Source organism: Salvelinus namaycush, chromosome 19 (assembly GCF_016432855.1).
Source record: "Salvelinus namaycush isolate Seneca chromosome 19, SaNama_1.0, whole genome shotgun sequence".
Lineage (NCBI taxonomy): Eukaryota > Metazoa > Chordata > Actinopteri > Salmoniformes > Salmonidae > Salvelinus > Salvelinus namaycush.
The window spans coordinates 9,741,416-9,757,664 of NC_052325.1; the positions used below are offsets into that span (position 1 = coordinate 9,741,416).

Sequence of the window (16,249 nt, forward strand, 5' to 3'; positions counted from 1 at the left end):
CGCATCCTCAACAGACAAACGGTCTCTCCTGCGCATCCTCAACAGACAAACGGTCTCTCCTGCGCATCCTCAACAGACAAACGGTCTCTCCTGCGCATCCTCAACAGACAAACGGTCTCTCCTGCGCATCCTCAACAGACAAACGGTCTCTCCTGCGCATCCTCAACAGACAAACGGTCTCTCCTGCGCATCCTCAACAGACAAACGGTCTCTCCTGCGCATCCTCAACAGACAAGAAAAATGGACCAGAGCTATTCGTAGAAAGGAATTATTACACAATAGCATTAATAGTAATATCAATAATAACACTGGGTAATACATGGCTCACTTTTAGTGTAATCATATAAATGACTTGAGACTACTGAGATAATAAAAGAGCCTAACAGAATTTGGGCACACAGACAAAATCCTCACATTTTACAAATGCGTTAGTTTAGGCGCTTCCTGAATCCTTCCCTGAGACGCGTGGTGAGAGCTGAGGTCTGTATATGTGGGATGGGGGTCACAGGGTCCATGGTGGTGGTTGCCTGGAATCTGAGCGGCACAGCTGTAGTCCACGCTGGCGGATGAGGGATGGGGGAGATGGCCGAGGTTGAACATGGGACCCGAGGCTGGCATGGAATCAACGAAATTCCCCCCAACGTACACCGGACTGCCTTGCAAATTAGCGTTGGCAAAGCCACCATTGCCTTGCATGCTGTGGTGCTCGTATTCAGAGCCCGGATACCTTTTCTGTTGCGGTATACAGCCACCTAATGGTGCCGTGTAAGCTGCCAAGCCGTACATGTTTTGCTGGGGTTTGGAGAATGAAGGGGGCGACGGCGCGTCATAGCTGATACAGTTTATATTGACAGAATATCCGATGTGATTTGGGCCACTTAATGGAGGGCTTCTGTCCGGGGAGTGTCCGATGGGAGAGTGCATTATCCCCTTAGCCTTCTGATCCTTTTTGTATTTCATCCTTCTGTTTTGAAACCAGATCTTTATTTGGCGCTCAGTGAGATTCAATAAATTAGCCATCTCCACTCTTCGGGGACGACACAGGTACCGGTTGAAATGGAACTCCTTCTCAAGTTCTACAAGTTGTGCACTGGTGTAAGCAGTTCGGACCCGTTTGGAGGCTGGACCAGGTGGGCTTTTTTCATCGCAGGACTCACCTAAAAATACATTGTAAACACCATAAGTCTCTTTGTGTATTATGAATGATTTACCATAGGCCCCCTCAGCTGCCTAAAATGACCAATGCGTACAGTAGAACAATCGTCCTTTTACGCACGCAAACGCACCACCATGTCCAGACGAATCATGCTTTAAACACACACACACACACACATACTGTACCTTCTGCGGTTGCGCAATTGTTGTTGTTGCTGCTGTTGCTTTTCGGTTTGGCGTTCGATCGCGTCTCCTTCATCCATGGGAATATTTGTTTGTTAGTGACTGGGGTGGCAGTATTAGAATCATTGTTTGAGGGAGATTTCTTCTTCTGAGATGAAGTGTTGCTGGAGTTAGGCGAAGAGGCCGACAGTGGAGGTGCATGCGGCTGTTCACCAATACTCGGCTGTTGGCTGTTTCCTTGGCTGCTACTGGATCTCGTGTTGTTGCCATTCATGGTATTGTCTTTATGAGTTGGTGGCCGTACAGTTGGGGTTTGTATTGGACAAACTGGACCCTGATAATCACTCTCAAGGTTAGAAGTGGAGTAGGGCTGGTGACTGGGGCCATAACTATACGACTCGGATTTGGCGTAAGAGTAGCTTCCAAAGACTCCAGAATTATCGTAGAAAGTAGCTTTCTGCATTGTGACGATTCAAAACAAGAAGGCCAATGCAGCCCTATCCAATGGTATGGGTGTTCTTCTATCACGTGATTGGAGTTTCCCACCGCCTCAGTATTCTTTGACCTAGAAAGAGAACCGTTGTTATGCTCATTGTGCAGGCAATATGAATTGAACGTGTAGTAAATCAATACACAATCATGATTGAGTATACACTATATTCTGAGTTGAAAAATAACATTTCATCAATAACCTATTGATCATGTTCTTAATATTCCTGAAGTCTGGTATTTTTCCAGCATTTGTTTCAATATAACTCCGTGGAATATTACAAACAAATACACGTGCTCTTTTATGAAAATAAATACTACGAAAATGCAGTTTTGTAATATGTATTTCTTCACTCTCCAAACTTTACTTTCCTAAACTATCAAATCATCAATAGGCCCTCTCAACCTCTCACTTTCAATCCATTTGGCATGTTTGGCACAAACTAGTTAAAGTTTAACTTGTGCCAAAAGATCAAAAGATTTTCTTCTTGAATTACTTGAGAAAAGGAGCTGAATCAGCATGGTGACTCACACAATATCCCTTTCTGTTCCTAATCACAATACCCCACAAACCACCGCCAGCTCTTATTGTTTAACAGACAAACATGTTCCAGAACTGCTCTCAATGTATAATTCATCATTTATTTCAAAATTACATTTTTAAATCTCGTTCAAATGTTTTGTATATTTGTTGTTAACTTAAGTCCAAAATGTCACACTAATATGATTTTTCTTTTTTTAATGCCACTTTAAAGGTAACTTTATTCAAATAGCAATTATTAAACCATTAAATTATTTTAGAAAATATTATCACGATGTATGTGTCCTAAAATAAGTGCCATCATCTCTCCCTGTTTTCTCACCAACATATCCGGGTGGTCGGAATGGGTGACTTCCCTAAATGCTAATGATGTGCGTGTAGCCTATGAAGTAGCCTATGACAAACGCTTTTAAATTCAGGCATCCTGACGTACTCTGTAATCAGTAAGCCTGTATTTATTGTATAGTTAGCAATCATCGACCAGAGCCTAAACTAGGATGCCCACATATTGTATTCTATCCAATATTTTCTTGCTACTTTTGGAAACAATTTCACATTGTATGCTTGAAATAAGTAACACACTGAATGGCCAAGGCATGAATGGAGACGAATTAATACAGTAAGCAGACCGAATGTCCGCGCCGTGCATATCAATGCACCTGTCATGGTGGACCGAAGCAAAAGGTATAAGTGCAAATGTAATGGTCGTAAACGCCTTAGAGAGGACTGAAAAGGAAAACACTCACCAAGACTTGCCACCCACAGAAGTGTAAAACTCAAAGCGTGGGGAGGACGGCAAGCTAAAGAGAGGCCGTTTGTATAAATCGAGCCCCTACAATCATTCTACATTGCTGAAACTACGCACTCGCAAACGCACGTTTTAAACCGCAGAAAAGGGAATCATTTTGTTTCTAAAGTAGACCATCACCGTTGACGCAAAGGTGAACATATTCCTGTTTGAAATTCGCATTGAGGAGGTGATGGGATGACCGGTATAATTCTGTTTTGATTTTTAAATGTTAATTCTGAATGATGTGCCCACTGGCCACGCAGTGGTCAATTCAACGTCTATTTCACATTGATTTCAACGTAATTTAATTGACATGATGTGGAAATACGTTGATTCATCCTATGTGTGCCCAGTGGGTAGCCTAGCTATATTTCCTAACCAACTATATAGTAGTGTAGGTGAATATGTTTCCTAATGAGGCTTATATGTTCTGCTTAAACAAAGCGATGATATTGTGTGGCATCTGACCTTTCTCTGCCTTCTGGCATGTCAACATGATGAACCTTCTTCAATGGATAAAGGATTAAGAGCATGTCTTAAACTCTGGTTGGCTAGGCGTTAGGCCTACAATTACAAGGGAAACTGAAAATGCGTATTGAGTTGAAAGTTTGCCATTCACAATCTAGATAACCGGTTCGTCTTTACTTTTTCTTTTTTTAAAGGACCTATTGAAAACTATTTTTTTGAGAAGTAAAAAAAAAAGGTGATATATAGGCCTATATGGACGGACATTATTGTTTGGTGCGTTCATTTGAAACCCGTAATATGTCATGGGAGTTCATTAAATAAATGCTGCTCACCGTATTTTATGCAGATCGGTGTTGTGTTTTTCTTCACGTGCTCATCATTCCATCCACCATGACCTGGAAGAGAAAACAGTCCATAGGTCCTACTGATTTAGTCCCACAATTCCCTCATTTCATATGAAGAAAACAAATGGGTTTACTGTAGGGTAATCATTTCATATCACAAATTACTCCATTTATATAGATGTTCTGTTGAAATTATATTGTACTGATTTGCTTTTGTTTACAGTGAGATTTCTTGATGAAAACATAATCTGATATAGCACCATAATTCACTTCTACGAACACGTATCTATTCTAATCGTTATAACAGGATACACGATGAAAAATTTAAAAAAAAAATAATGGTACAATACACACGTATTCGAATTTGAACACGTTATTATTTTAATTTGAATGCATTTAAACCGAGCATTTTGTGCAGTGGTGGAGAGACAACAACTCTTACACTGAATATTCTATAGAAAGATGAGCTGGCCAAAATATTTAGCAGTCATAAGCCCTTTCGACTGACCTTTGGCTCGTTCAGCAGTAACTCATAGATTAATGAACAACGAGCAGAAGGGGTTGAAGAAAGTCACAATGAAATCCTAAAACCACAGAACTTTTCACCGGTGTTTTAAAGCTGAAACACAGTCTGACGACGGGACACATGGTCACATTTGTAGGAGATAAACGTCAGAATAAGAAACTAATCTGTAGGCTAGCCTACTTGATGTAACTCTGGTTTACTTATCTAGCCTAATAGAACATGCTTCGAGGTTCTTTTCTCTCGGCTAATAAGAGCTAATTTTCTCATTTGAAGTCGATGTGTTTCGAGTGGATTTGAAAGTGTATTGTTAGGATATATTGTTACTACTCTGGCCAGACACGATCCTCTTTTGAGACAACAGTGTTTCTCGCCAACGCATTGCTACGGTAAGTTTGGTATGTACAATGGGCTGCTACAAGAATCCTCGTTGAAAATTGCACTTACATCTGCTGTCATTTCCATCCCTATAGTTTTGTGTCCATTGTGCGCTTTTGATATGAAGTTGACTTAAATGTTGATGTTATTTCTTTAGAAATGGAAGGAACAAATTATATAACTTTTTGCGCATCGCTGGGCTGGGAAACATAGGAGGATATAAATCGTTAATTGTTCCTACTTAAACATTTTTTTTATAAAGCTAAGGCCTATAGCTTTTAGGAGCTTGTTAATTTGGCTATTGTTTAAGACGAATTTTGGGATAAATCCTCTGAATTATTGAATGTGTTCGTCTTGTTATTTATTTGATTCTTATCGCTAGATTGGCAGCTTCTTAATTTACAAATATTTACTTGGAATACATTTGTTTTAATTCAGTAGAGTCAAAAAATAATTAGTTAAAATCATTCATATATTACTTGAAAATATATTACAGTCAATAACATGAAAGGGAATAGCCTGTTTAGACCTATTCCTAATTCATATTTCATTCCCATAGACCTATAATACATATATATTTTTAGAGTTATCCAATAACTTCACAAAGGAATCAAGTAGCCTAAGCAAAAATGAGTACAGAACATCAATTAACATCGTTTTAAATAGCCTTTATTTTATCTAAATCAAAATGGGCTTATATATTTTTGGTCTTATTTAAAATGAAAATGATTGAATCCATTATTATTTCGTATTTATCTTGTACATTTGCAGGTTAACAAACCACACAAATCATGTCTAACATCCCTGTGATGATAAGACAAATGAATGTGATTTACGATCTAACAATCTAGAAGTCAGAATGAACACTGCCTCCGCTTCTTTTTCCTTTTCTTTTGGTTAGTTTTCATGTAACTGCCAAATCAGCTGAAAACCGGCTCTCAAAATACATCCATCCAAACTAGCCTTCGAAAGTGGTTTCTCAAAATTGTGAACCTGTCTTAAAATCGTATCTCAGGACCATAAGACGAAAAACTATCCCGCGTAGTTGCCGACAAGATCCCATCTGAATGGAATAAATCATATTTATTCTTTCGTGTTGTGTAAAGCCATGGTTAAAAGGTTGCATTTTGTCATGCAATTGCTTACCTGTGAATCAGTGTATCTATCACACGCTCGTGCTTCTTAGTCTCAATTCCTTTCCCTGCAGTCTCTAGAATGTATCCTTCACTCTTTGTCTGTAGATAATATTGTCCTAAACCTGATCTTGCGGTTTTTCAGACATTTCCATATACCAATGCAGACAGTATTCCCGAAAGAATGGAAAGACTCACATTCAACTACCAATAAAAAAAACGTATCCTTATTCCACCCCAAAAAAAATCTCGGCCAATCAATCTCCTATTGAAAAATACAGGTTTTTCAGACACAGTCACAGATTTGAAGCTAACATTGGGATTTTTTGTTGTTGTTGTTGTTTTTGTGTGTTTCAGAAACCTTTATGATGACAAATAAAGGTACTGTCTTAAAATACAAGCATATTTGTTCACGTGATCGAGCTACCAGATTGTTCTGACTGGGGGCGCTTCTTCAACCAAGCCTTTGCTCCCAAACCCATTTTGAAATGGGAACGCGTTTACATTTCCTTATCTGACCTGTGTCCATGTTGAAAATACTTCCTTTGCGATTTCATTTCATTTTTGTCGATCATTTTTCTTCTTCTTCTTTCCTTTGCAAGAAATATTATTGTGATTATTTAGTCATCTTTAAGATATAATATTAAGCTATACATTTTGATTAAATGTATTTGTTAACCTGATTACAAAAGCCTCTAACCCTAATACATGTCGTTTTGAGAATCCTATTCAAATGTGGTTGTGAATTTCCTATACACATTGCACATTTGGATTTGTCCATAGATTCATGATTGGTATACTTGAAACTATAACCATATTGTTTTCACAATTTAAAAAATAAATAAACTTTAATTGTATATCTACAATGTGATACTAGGTTAAGTAAGATGTGGATTTTTTATAATGTTATGAAATCCATGAACCAATATTGATGTATGAGAAAAGGCGTCTGGAATTGTATTGAAATAAACCAATTTGGAAACCCTTTTGTCTGCTGTGTGTCTGCTCCGCTATCATGGTGTTCAATAGTATTTTCTTTTTCAGACACTGTTTTCGATGTAAATAGAGAAACATCTTTAAATAACAATTTGTAAGCTCAAAAATCTATTGGAAGACGGAGATTTAAAAGCTATAAAAGACAGCGGGGAAGCTGGCCGAGAGGTAACTTGTACTGAGGAAAGGATAGAGGACTACTAGCGTCGCAGGATATGTTCATGGGTAATAAAATGGAAAGATTTACAGTGTGGCCCGGGCCTCCAACAGCCTCGCACCATTTCAGGAATTACCGAGAATGATTTACAACGAGGCAGATAACTGTCCACCTGCTCAAACACAACTTCTACTACTCTCAGAGATACATTTCGAATTATCCCCCATCAACAATAAAAAAGAATGTTAGCAATGTGGCGTCATCTCAGTTGAATCTAAAGACAGATATTCTTGCAACAATGTTTCCGATTTGTGTTATTGCCTACATATAACGCATGGAGTGTTATCCAGAGAATATAGTAAGATGTTGTATTAACATATTGCACTTGTACCACTTTGAAATGTTTTTCAACTTAGCACTCTGTTTACATTTTTGTAACAGACAATTTGGCGTAAACCTAATGACTGAATTGCTCTCTTTAGGAGTATTATAAATCACAGAGGCCCTAACATACAGCCCTCAAGAACCAAATAGAACATCCCAACGGTGCTGCTTTCATTATGCACCGCACATTCGTGAATACAACCATTTCACACAGAAGGCGACTGAAAATATTTAAAATGTTGTTTCTGCCTGCTATGAAACATAACAACGATGCTAGTTGTCAAACATCGCCACTTTATAATATTGACCTGGTTCTCTTGGTATATTTCTTCCCAAAAAGCAAAGCGTTGAAGAATGCAGCTCAGCCTGTCCAAGGCACACGCATCAACGGGCGCTATTTATCAAATATCTGACAGATATGGTCATTTACCATCTTACAAAAAAAATACAAAAAAAAAATAAGCTAAAATATTTACCTACCAAGCTTCCATTGATTCAGATGCTGTGTTAAAGTGCTGGCTATAGATGCGTTGAGTATCGGAGCGCTTGGATATTATTTTCTTGGGATCTTTTCAGTTTTCAAGTCTGATAGAGTCCTCGCGATTAATGACGACGCCGTGTTTCTAGGGGATGTGCCGCATGAATTATTTAGACAATCACGTGGTCAGAAATAGAGCGAGGAGCGGTATATTTCTCCGAATTATATCTTCGAATGCAGACAGCACAGTTTAATACATTTTAAGGGGCTGTCTCGCTTAGCGAAGACAGTTTCTGCGACCAGCTGGAAATCAAATATGGCCGTTTGAAAGCCATTGTGATCGCAGCAATGGTGTATTCCATATTCGATGTAGTCATTGAAAATGGCACTGCCTATGGCTCTCATTTATTGCTTTCAGACATGTAGGTCAATGCCCACTGCACATGGGAGGGCAGGTACTGACGTACGCTTGCTTTCTCAAACTGTATTACATAATAGGCATTTTATCATTATTCCCATGTTCATTTCAGTGAAATATGGAAAGACAATTTACATGTTTACAAGCCTCATAGGTCCACTGTGGAAAATAAACATGTGAATGTGATATTCAGCAATCCATTATGGTAGTCTTAAAAATGCACACGTATAACAACATGGTTTGCATGTAGAACTGTTGTTTATGATTGGTGCATTTGGTGCAGTTTTCTTTCTTTTGCTATGACATGACATGCGCACATTGCTTGTACACTGACATCTATGTAGTGGCAAACGGAAGATGAATAGGTATCAGTATAATGGCCTGATGAGAGTGACACGAAGCTTATAAAGGAGCGGGCGCAAATGTGAAGACACATGCACTCACACAAACACACGCACACACACAAAGAAACAAACACACACACACACACAGAGAGAGAGAAACACACACACACAGAAACACACACAGAGAGAAGCAGACAACCATTCAAGTTATACAGGTTTTAATCCAAGCATGGTCACAAATATAATCACACTGAGCCTACGATTTTGCTAACAGTTCGTTGACTGGTTTGGATAGGACCACATTCGAATTCCCGAAATCTATGGCACTGACTGACATTGGTGTGGCTAAGGGGACATTTGATGATTCTTGCTATAAAACTGAACTTAGTCACATTGTCATCCAACAATGCCATATATTTTTTTTTCTCAAACAAGCACAATAAGGGTCAAAATAAATATCTCAATCGGTGAGATGTGTCAACCTTTGTGTAAATCAAGCATTGATGGCAATGAGAGACATTTTGTAAAGCATGAATACTTGATACATGAAATATATTGACAAATGTGAGTGCTCTGTGCCACCACAATGCATATCATGGAACAATCTCTATTTTCCCATTAAAAAGTTTTGCATGTATATACAGACAAAAAAAACGGATACACAAAAAAGGTCAGCCAGGATTCCATATTAACATGGCGTGACATACAACCAGTACCATTTCAGTTACATCTGGCAGAATAAATATAGGCTTTAAAACGTGGCATGTTTAACCAGGTTATATAAGCGTTCCATATTCTAATACTAAAGTACAAAATATATCTAATGAAAAACTCCATGCGAAAAGCGCCAGCGAGAGAAGAAGACTATAGGTCCAACGGGTTAAGGGTTCAGAGGTCACTCCTCGCGGCTGAAATGTGTCTATAGGCTATAGAAACACTGTCCTCTGGGTGAACCTGCCACTGGAGCGTTTGTCGAACTTCAGTCGAAATACCTTTTCAACTTGTCATCGTGAAGACATCTTCAGAGGGAAGACATCTTCAGAGGGAAGACATCTTCAGAGGGAAGACATCTTCGCAATGCAAGCCGTCTTCGCTTTTTTGTCACGAGGACAATGATAGGAATAATAAGAATATCTGTCTCGAGACATGACATGAACGCCTGTGTGGTTAGGTCTGGTTTAAATCAATGCCAGAGTTACATTTTTTATACTGCATTTCAACACTGCATAAGAACATGTGACATCATTGCTAATAATCCACAACAGTTTTAAACAGATTTCATACAATAAAACGTTCGTTGCTCAAAATATGTTTAGAACTGTTGTGGGTTTTAAGAAAATGTACAAATATTTAATTAAATAAATAATCATAATGAAATTTAAACACTCTATATTACAAATGGTTGTTGAATAAGAATAGGGAAAACATAGGTTATTACACGTATTTATATCCCTCAACGTGCTTAACATTGAATATATACTATTAATAATGTTCTGTTCGATTTTGATCAAAATAGAAAATAGTGAAGCATCTAAATAAAATATACATTCGATGCAAAGAACAAGACAAAGTCATGATAGAGTTTCAGATGCCATGTGTGAGACCCGCTTTAAATGTACACTGTTTACAAAGATGTCCAGAGAAGATTTATAACCGAATAAGGGCCCTGGGAAGAGGCTGCACACTGGAATGTCCTGTTTCACAATAGAATTTAACGCCATTTTAAAAGCTTTATTGTATAAAAGTTCAAAAAACGTTAACAAAAAAATTCAACCAGTTAGCGCCCATAAATACGAGTTCAATCGTTTCTTTAAGCTAGCCTATATTAAAGTAACAAATATTGTCACTTGTCTGAAAAGAATGTATAGATCAACTCTTGCAGCAATTACCTTTTTTAAAATATTTTTTAGCAATCATATGAATCAAATATTATTTGTTTTAATAGTTCGATTTCTTCACAAGACAATTTCTAATTAAAGTGTGTACAAAAGCTTCACATCATTTTACGTATTTAATATTTTAATAAATATATAAATGTTCATGCCTTACTCTGACTTTTGTGGTGCACGTGAGAAGAGTATAAGTCAGAAGACATCTCAAATTTAGTTCGATCTGCAATAGGTCTTCCAAGCATGTTAAGCATGTAGTGATGAAACGCTTCTCAGTTCAGTTACAATGTTGGAAATGGACTCAATTCAATGAGCCAACACATCGAGGGCCCTTCTGACTGTAACTGCCATTTTATAACTATTGTACGTTAAATCACAATGACCAAAATCATGTCATGTTTTGAGACCATGCAAAGTCAATTGGATAATATAGTATGTTATATTACAGTTCATTGAACGGTCAAAGTTTTCCCATCTTAGAAAATGGTGACATCAGTCTGGTTATCCTTCTGGATACTTGGTAAATGTTGGCCGGAAGCAGATGCAGCTCTTCCCTTTGTGTTCGGTAGTTTGTGGTCTTTTTTCCATTTCATTCTTCTGTTTTGAAACCAGATTTTGATCTGACGCTCGGAGAGAACGAGTGTATGGGCAATCTCTATGCGACGCCGCCTGGTCAGATACCTGTTAAAATGAAATTCTTTTTCCAGTTCCAAAACCTGCTGTCTTGTATAAGCTGTCCGAGCCCGTTTGGGTTCAGGTCCTGTGTAATCCGGGTTTACTGTGAGAAACAAAACACCAATGTGAGCCAATTAAGTCCCTGTTAAATCAAAAGAAAAAGCCCCTCACGGGATGCTCCAAACTTCTAGCTAAAAACAAAACAATGAACACTCGATCCAGAAATGAAAATGAACGAAACTATGACCAAACTTTGATCCAATTAGGTCTAATTTCAACCTCTTCATTCAAATATTGTCACAATAAAATGTACCATAGTCATACGCCAGTGAACGTAAGGAGCTCTGAGACCGTCAGATAGCCAGCGGCCTATTTCCTGAGCAATAAACATTTATGGCTGGTGTAACTGACAGCCCCTTCAAAGCAGACCATAAAAATTTCACGCAATGATTTTAGAGTGGCTAAAATCCTGGACCTCAACTTGTCCCAAAGCGACGTTGAGAGGGAAAAGTGAATCTTACCCGTAGTTACGTGGACTTTCTTCATCCACGGGTAAACTACTGCAGGCTGCTTGGCTTGTATCCCGTTTTGATTCTTTGTGTTTTGTTGCTGTTCACAAGTCCGGGATCCAGTCACTTGGACCGGGGTACACGGTTCGGTCTGTGCGGTAAAAGTGCTAGGGTGGCTGTCTCGCCCCTGCACATGACCCCGTGGCTGCACTGTGGGACCATGCACAGTGGTACAACTGAAAGGTTGCTCGGGGTAGTTTGACCGTGGATAGATTCTTGGATGCTGCAGATCTGGGTCCTGCGATGGACCGTAGTAGTCTCTCCCCTGCTCATGTAAATAGCTATTTTGCGAATATTCCTCACAAGGGGGAAATTGTGGGTCCACATACTTAGAGTTCAGCATATACGAACTCATGGCCATTAATTTATGAAGGTAGAAAATACAATTTTTTCTCGAGTTGTCTTTTTTCCACCACCATAAAGCCCTCCTATTTGCTGTCAACTGAATAAAGTTAGAGAACCATGTGACCAGATAGGGCCAATGGAGGTCAAGCTATTTCATTAACGGGTAGGGCCTACATATACACACCAATAGCAGCGTTTTCCACTAACTTCAAAAACATCTAAATTATGTTGAATAAAACCAAATATTTAACCAATTTCAATGAAGGATTGACAATGTAAGCCCTATGTTGAAAAATGAGATGTTATATGTAACATTTTAAATAGTTAATGTCAATATCTAAATATCAATCATGATCATCTAACAGTCAATGGGAAATCATCTGAATGGAATAAATACAACGTCTGTGTATATACGGACATTTAGATGGTTTTGTGCAATACTATGGTTAACATGCTTCAACTTCTACAATACTAAATCAAACTAAAGCCAGTGAGTCTGACAGATAAACAAACAAAAGATACAAAACGTCTCCCTGGCTCAAAAAGAGGGGACTGAAGCCTGGGGACAATTGATGGGGGACTGTCTTTGTCAAGAAGGGGTCATCCAGAAGTTACAAGAATCTCATCATTTCATCTACCCTATCCCTTTCATAACTACTGAAAGAGCCTCGTGGCAACCAACCAATGCCAAACAATCAATAATTAAATGATTGAAATGTAAATGTTAAAAAAAATAAAAAATCAAAATGAATTACCTTGAAGCCATGTTCAAATTTGTTTAGATTTCAGTCTGGTATGATAGCTTTTTTTATATGGCGTGTTATGTTCACTCTCAAAATGAGAAGGACTGTTTGGCTTTAATGATAGGTGTACAGACCAAAAAGCGATACCTGCAAAGGTTTCTTATATTATCAAATCAAATCAACAAATGAAATGACACGTGACACTGTAAGTGCATATTACTAAAAAATTTACTCGCACACAATGTTATTAATCTCACTCAATGGTCTTACAATATAATATATAATTTTAAATCACCCTAAAATGACACAATGCAGCAATCAAACGAGGAGCATTCCATCATCCAGATTTGTAAATTGTTATGAAGAATGATACAAAACATCTGTTAAAGTAGATAAATAATTCGACGTTTTTGCATCGACCATATACTCCCCTAGAATCGAATCTGTGACTGTTGTTTTATCACACAAATTCGGTTCTACAGGGTATATATAGACGACGGAATAGAGGGGTCCCATCATTTCTCTCAATTCAACAAAAGTCCAGCCATAAGAGTCTCAAAAAGACCAATAAAAAGTATATTCCTACGCCATACACTTACTATTGACAATTGTACACAATGAAAGTGTATGAACATTCTAAATAAGTTAGACATATTTCCATCAAATCATAGCCCCTGACCAATCAGATATTGGTATAGGCTAGTGCATCACGAAGGTGAACAATTCAGTTCCATTTCATTCTGAATCAAGTTCACAGCCACCAAAAGTATGTATTACTTTTAATACACGCTATGTATTGGTTAGAGGTATAGGCGAACAACATAGGTAATTCACAACTGATAGCCTACCGATATTCGCCAGCCTGTGCTCGATACACTGTCCGAAGTTTGAATATCGAGTGGACCCATAAGGCAAAAGGCTAAAGGCCACGAGGTCAAACTAAATCATTTACAAACATATCAAAAAGTGTAATTATTTTTTCTTTGCCGACCGCTCAAAGAGTACAACAGTTCACGAATCCGAAATGACCCATCATTTGACCGCCTTGGTTACCTCATGGTCTAAGTTCTTGGGAATAGGCCACTGTGGAAATGTCCTACAATGACATACATTTTTGAATGATATATAAATGATTTAAATCAAATGAAAACATTCGTTTAAGAAAAAATGATTTGCCAAGTGCCTTCTAAATTGGACTGAGTACTCACATAGTCCTTAAATAGACAGAGGCCGAAGACGCATTCCTATACTCTCCTAATTATAGGCCGAGGTTTTGTTACTGGATCATTTCTGTAGTCTAATTTCTGTACTATAATTTTGGTACTTTAAGAATAACGGTTATAGGTCAAAGGCTATAGGCCTGACGTTTTATAACAGACTGGCCACTTTTAGACGGTTCAAGTTTGAATCAAATATGAATCACACACACTGGTAATTATTGCACCACATTTTAATATTTGTTAGACAGCTTGACCTTCACCTAACCCTGAGACTTGTTCAGACGGGTCAAAGCCGAGATAGGCTAGGCTACTGAGGAACAAAACAGTGACAAAGTCAGTACTTGTCTTTATCCTTCGTTTGAACCAAGAATGAACCCACTTGCTGTGTTTTCTCTATTATACAGCTGTTAATAGGCAATAGTTCTGATTTCAAGTAGCTATGTCATTAAAGCCAGATTGTGTGCCAAATCGTCATTGACAGCATGTATCATTTATGGGTTTAAGAAACATGAAACATCTGTATTACTTCTGAAATCAAATTTGTGGGATATTTATTATAAATAAAAAGACAATCATGCTACCCTCGTAAACATGCAATCCTAGACTAGTGAAATTATTTCAGCAGTGCAATTCTCAATGTAATAGAAATACAACCTCAATACGATATAGCCTGTCCGTTGTAGACCTATAAATTGTTGTCAGTACATTTAACTGCGAAATACACTAACGGTCACAGTGGTAGAGGATGCCGAAACAATGGACAAAGTTTCCTTTACACTGGTTAAAAAAAACAAAAAAAACATAAAAGGCCAATGCCTACTGTGGAGGCCTTTATAACACAATTCTGATTCGTGCATGTTGTCATTGCCCAATGTTGCGTCATGAAAATGTGTTTGTATATTGGATAACAAACTAAATCATCTACCTCCCTTCCAATGTCATCACTTCCCTTCCTACATAACATCACAATGTAGGCCTATACAAACACCCTGATATGGGTCAAATTAAGATATTACAAGGAACTATGATTCGATAATATTCTGTACTAGGGGGCGCGATAGAGCATGGCAATTAAAACAAAAAAATATTGTTGGGGTATTAAGATTCAAAAGGTCTGATGTGTATTTAACTTAATTAATATATTGTTATAACAAGGCATATGTTCCAAAAACGTCATTTAACGAAATGATAATAGCTGTAAATGCCATTGAGTCTGTGACATCAACAGGTTGATACGTTTCCCTCCCGAGTCTAAACTCGCCAGCCAACAGCTCCTAGACTTCAGATCCCCACAAGCCTATTCGACATTGTCATTCAAATAAGTGTGCGCATTGCAGGCAAATAAACATTTAACAGGTTTTAATAATCCATCACGCAATATTAGCCCAGGCTATATGAAGCAAAAACGAATATACCTAGGCATATAGGCTACAATATTAGGCTATCAGCCATTTTCCAAAACGCATTGTTTCTCTAACGACTGATTTGAACGACTATTGGTCATATCCGCAATAAATAAACAGCTAAGTATTGACATATTCAAACACATCCTGTTTTCCGTACATCCTGGCCAATGCAAAATACACATCCACTACTGTGGTTAAAGTTCTGTATTTCGAAGCAGGCAAACAAAACTACAGGCGACAGACATGTATACCTGATGACATCAGCATGCGCACTAGATATAGTAGCCTATCAAATGATAAAACAGCTTACCGCAAAGTCCACCGCAATGCATCGAATAGGAAAACATATCCATGTTCAGACAAAAACAGAGGTTTAATACTTGCTTCCACCAATTCCAAGGTCTATTCCAAGCCATCGGCACGGCTTTACTAATACACAATGAGAAATATACTTTGGCTTGTCAACTCCCAGGCCATAAAACAAAGTTTAATGGCATCACGTGCTCCCCCACAGCCATTCATGACACAGCACTGGTTCCATAAATAACCGTCAACAGTTGTACTTATTCAACATCTACGATTACTCTGATGCCATATAAAATATGCAACAGAAAATGTAATCCC

At 38.1% G+C, this 16,249-nt stretch overlaps 2 protein-coding genes across 2 annotated transcripts; both read right to left on the bottom strand.

The window, feature by feature from the left end:
* Positions 1-304: 304 nt before the first annotated feature.
* Positions 305-2,138, bottom strand: LOC120063727 (homeobox protein Hox-D3a-like). Its single transcript, XM_039014022.1, has 2 exons — positions 1,342-2,138; positions 305-1,157 (listed from the first exon to the last, which is right to left on the bottom strand). Exons 1-2 carry the CDS (start codon positions 1,799-1,801, stop codon positions 418-420), a joined length of 1,200 nt encoding a protein of 399 aa, XP_038869950.1. The 5' UTR covers positions 1,802-2,138; the 3' UTR covers positions 305-417.
* An 8,834-nt stretch (positions 2,139-10,972) lies between these two features.
* Positions 10,973-12,417, bottom strand: LOC120063728 (homeobox protein Hox-D4a-like). Its single transcript, XM_039014023.1, has 2 exons — positions 11,864-12,417; positions 10,973-11,445 (listed from the first exon to the last, which is right to left on the bottom strand). Exons 1-2 carry the CDS (start codon positions 12,270-12,272, stop codon positions 11,144-11,146), a joined length of 711 nt encoding a protein of 236 aa, XP_038869951.1. The 5' UTR covers positions 12,273-12,417; the 3' UTR covers positions 10,973-11,143.
* Between the last annotated feature and the right edge of the window lie 3,832 nt (positions 12,418-16,249).

Excerpts from the sequence above, each read along its gene's own strand:
- LOC120063727 (XM_039014022.1), bottom strand. The coding sequence starts at position 1,801 with ATGCAGAAAGCTACTTTCTACGATAATTCTGGAGTCTTTGGAAGCTAC. Across the intron at positions 1,158-1,341 it reads CAATTGCGCAACCGCAGAAG|GTGAGTCCTGCGATGAAAAA; the intron begins GTACAGTATGTG and ends ATGTATTTTTAG.
- LOC120063728 (XM_039014023.1), bottom strand. The coding sequence starts at position 12,272 with ATGGCCATGAGTTCGTATATGCTGAACTCTAAGTATGTGGACCCACAA. Across the intron at positions 11,446-11,863 it reads GAAAGTCCACGTAACTACGG|TAAACCCGGATTACACAGGA; the intron begins GTAAGATTCACT and ends TGTTTCTCACAG.